General features: G+C 37.9%; 1 protein-coding gene across 2 annotated transcripts in view; it reads right to left on the reverse strand.

Annotated features, from left to right (window-relative positions):
- LOC107648460 (histidine--tRNA ligase, chloroplastic/mitochondrial) overlaps nucleotides 1-2,226 on the reverse strand; it is a 16,649-nt gene extending 14,423 nt beyond the window's left edge. For both annotated transcript variants that reach the window (XM_016352316.2, XM_016352315.2), the window contains exons 1-4: nucleotides 1,839-2,226; nucleotides 1,607-1,702; nucleotides 1,295-1,383; nucleotides 1,062-1,191 (exon numbers count right to left, since the gene is read on the reverse strand). In XM_016352316.2, the coding sequence (XP_016207802.1) occupies nucleotides 1,062-1,191; nucleotides 1,295-1,383; nucleotides 1,607-1,702; nucleotides 1,839-2,180 (657 nt within the window). In that variant the 5' untranslated portion in view covers nucleotides 2,181-2,226. The remainder of the gene's footprint in view (nucleotides 1-1,061; nucleotides 1,192-1,294; nucleotides 1,384-1,606; nucleotides 1,703-1,838) is intronic.

The raw sequence follows: 2,551 nt of genomic DNA on the forward strand, positions 1-2,551 counted from the left end.
TACCTTGAGTCAGACTAAGTCGTCCTTGATAAAGTAGTATATTACTTTGACAGACTTACAAGGAACATTATTTCAGTACTCGAAAAACAAAAGAACCAATAAATATAACAGATAATCTGTACCGAACCACCTACAAGTACGAACCAAGAGTAAACATATGGAATATGAAAACTTAATGACACGACTGTTATAACAACTTACGTAACTTAACACTATCAAAATTATACGAAAGAACAGTCGAAAAAAAAAAAATTATATATAACATCCGACTTCGTCTCGAATATAGCAGATAGCAGAGAAATAAGTTCGCTTATCCTTAATTTCTGAGGCTACAGCCCAAATTTCAAAGGTCGGCTTTCCAAGTTTCAAAATGAAAAGGGTATATAACTACTAGATGGATAAAAAGGAAACCATAAAGATGAACACGACGTGAAGAAGAAGAAACTAGATGGCTAAAAAGGAAAGCATAAAGATGAACACGACGTGAAGAAATTATAGAATGTCTAAACATCCATCAACGTCAGAAGTTATTCTTCACAAACCAAGAATACAAGAATGTATAAGTACACTAAGATCCACAACAGAGCCAAAGCACCAGCAGAATGTGACAATAAATAAAGTTACGAAAGGTCCAAGATGTCCTTCATAACTTCACAATAAGGTATGGACTCTCAAATAAACCGTTCCAGACGCAGTAATAACTGTTTCACTCAACACGTTGAAAAACGATAAAAACGTACTAAAATAAAAAAGTTAACTACCACCAACTTCTATATTACCGAACAGAAACAAGAATATGAAACATTTACAGTTCGTTGTATTACAATATAATCAACCTTATTACTATACCCCTACGAATACTAAGTGGGAATAGATTCTTATTCAAGTTATACGTTTACTACTAAGGTTACCGAATTCAGTTGTGGTCGTATTGGTTTAAAGATGTCGTTAGGGAATAAAAATAGAAAAAAATAAATAAATAAGTAAATAAATGAAGATAGAAGATCCACCGGTGGTCAGTTAAAAAAAAGGCTCAAGTGTGTGTAACATTTAGCACATACCATAACACCAGGAACACCAATGATGTCCATATTCCACTGGTAATGCTCACGACGGCGCCCCCTTGTCATTCTCTCATACCGCCAACATTGTCCAACAGTGAACCACTTCAATGGCAGTGGTACAGACTTGCTGGGAAGAAAAAGCACTAACATAAGGATGAGAATTTGACATCCACATGCAAAATCCACTATAGCTATACCGGTCAAATTGAAATATCAAAATTAAAATTTACCCTTTCTGTATCACCAGCCTTGCCAAAGACGGAGTAAGTTCTGGCCTCAGTGCAACACGACGATTACCCCGGTCTTCAAAACAATAAAGCTGCACAAACGAAAAGGTATAGATTACATTTTCGTATTCCTCCAAAACTTGTCGTTGCACTTTCCTTCTCTTCTATCTTAATTTATAATTTATGATTTCCTATATTCACAAATGATATTTCCTAACCACACTACAAGCATGCTGTTTCAGTGCAATTTCCGTCAAAGTACAATCCAGAGCACCATACGGAGACACTGACACATACCTAAAGCAAAAGAGTTACCTGGTCCTTAATCTCCTCCCCTGCTTTCCTAGTGAACAATGCCTCATTCTCAAGAACAGGAAAATCAACCTCCTCAAATCCATATAACCGCGAAACCTAATCCATCCAAATAGATAAATAAATTCCATAATCTGAAGCTAAACACTAGAACCAAATCGAATCATAAACAGGCATATGCATAAAGTAGTATTGAAGCTTTTCAAGTAAATTCAAGTGAAAAATCAAATAAAACCTCTTTGAAATTGTTGAAGAGCCAGTTGCGCAAGCGCATTTCCTCGGGGGGGAAATCACGCGTCCCCTTGGGAGGGTTCACGTCGATCCTCTGCACCTCTCCAGCGACTATAGGACCGGGAGATAAAGCTCCAGACCTTCCGCCACCGCCGCTCTGAGACTCGGTCTCCGCCGCCGGCGAGAGTGAAGAGTGGATTCTGGCGGCGGTGAACTTGATTCCATTGAAGGAGAGCAGTGAAGTAGAGAGCTGGTAGGTGAAGGAACGGAAGAGAGGGTTGAAGTAGGAGTTGAAGCGTGGCTGAAGGATGAGGTACGAGCACGACGAAAATGGAGTTGCAGGCATGGCTGCTGGCTTCTTGGCGGAAGAGACAGCACACACACGCTCTTTCTAGTTTCCTACATAGGCGGATAACGGTTTAGTGGGCTTCTTGGGCCCTCATGTAATTTGCGCCAAATCTTCCAAATTCAGTAAATTAGGCCCAAGTTGGGCCTCAAATGGCATTGTCAGAAAGAAAAGTAGAAAACAAAATCAAAACAAAAAAAAAAATCTGACCCAAAAAAGAAAGAAAAAAAATTCAATACCAAAAATAAAAAGGAAACAAATAAAAAAAGGAACAAAACTAGAGTATAAAAAATATTATGAGAAATATTAAGGGGTGAACACTTTTTATTAAGAGTTTAATTTTGATTGACTGAAAGTGTAAAACTTTTTAC

This window comes from Arachis ipaensis, chromosome B06 (genome assembly GCF_000816755.2).
Source record: "Arachis ipaensis cultivar K30076 chromosome B06, Araip1.1, whole genome shotgun sequence".
Taxonomy (NCBI): domain Eukaryota; kingdom Viridiplantae; phylum Streptophyta; class Magnoliopsida; order Fabales; family Fabaceae; genus Arachis; species Arachis ipaensis.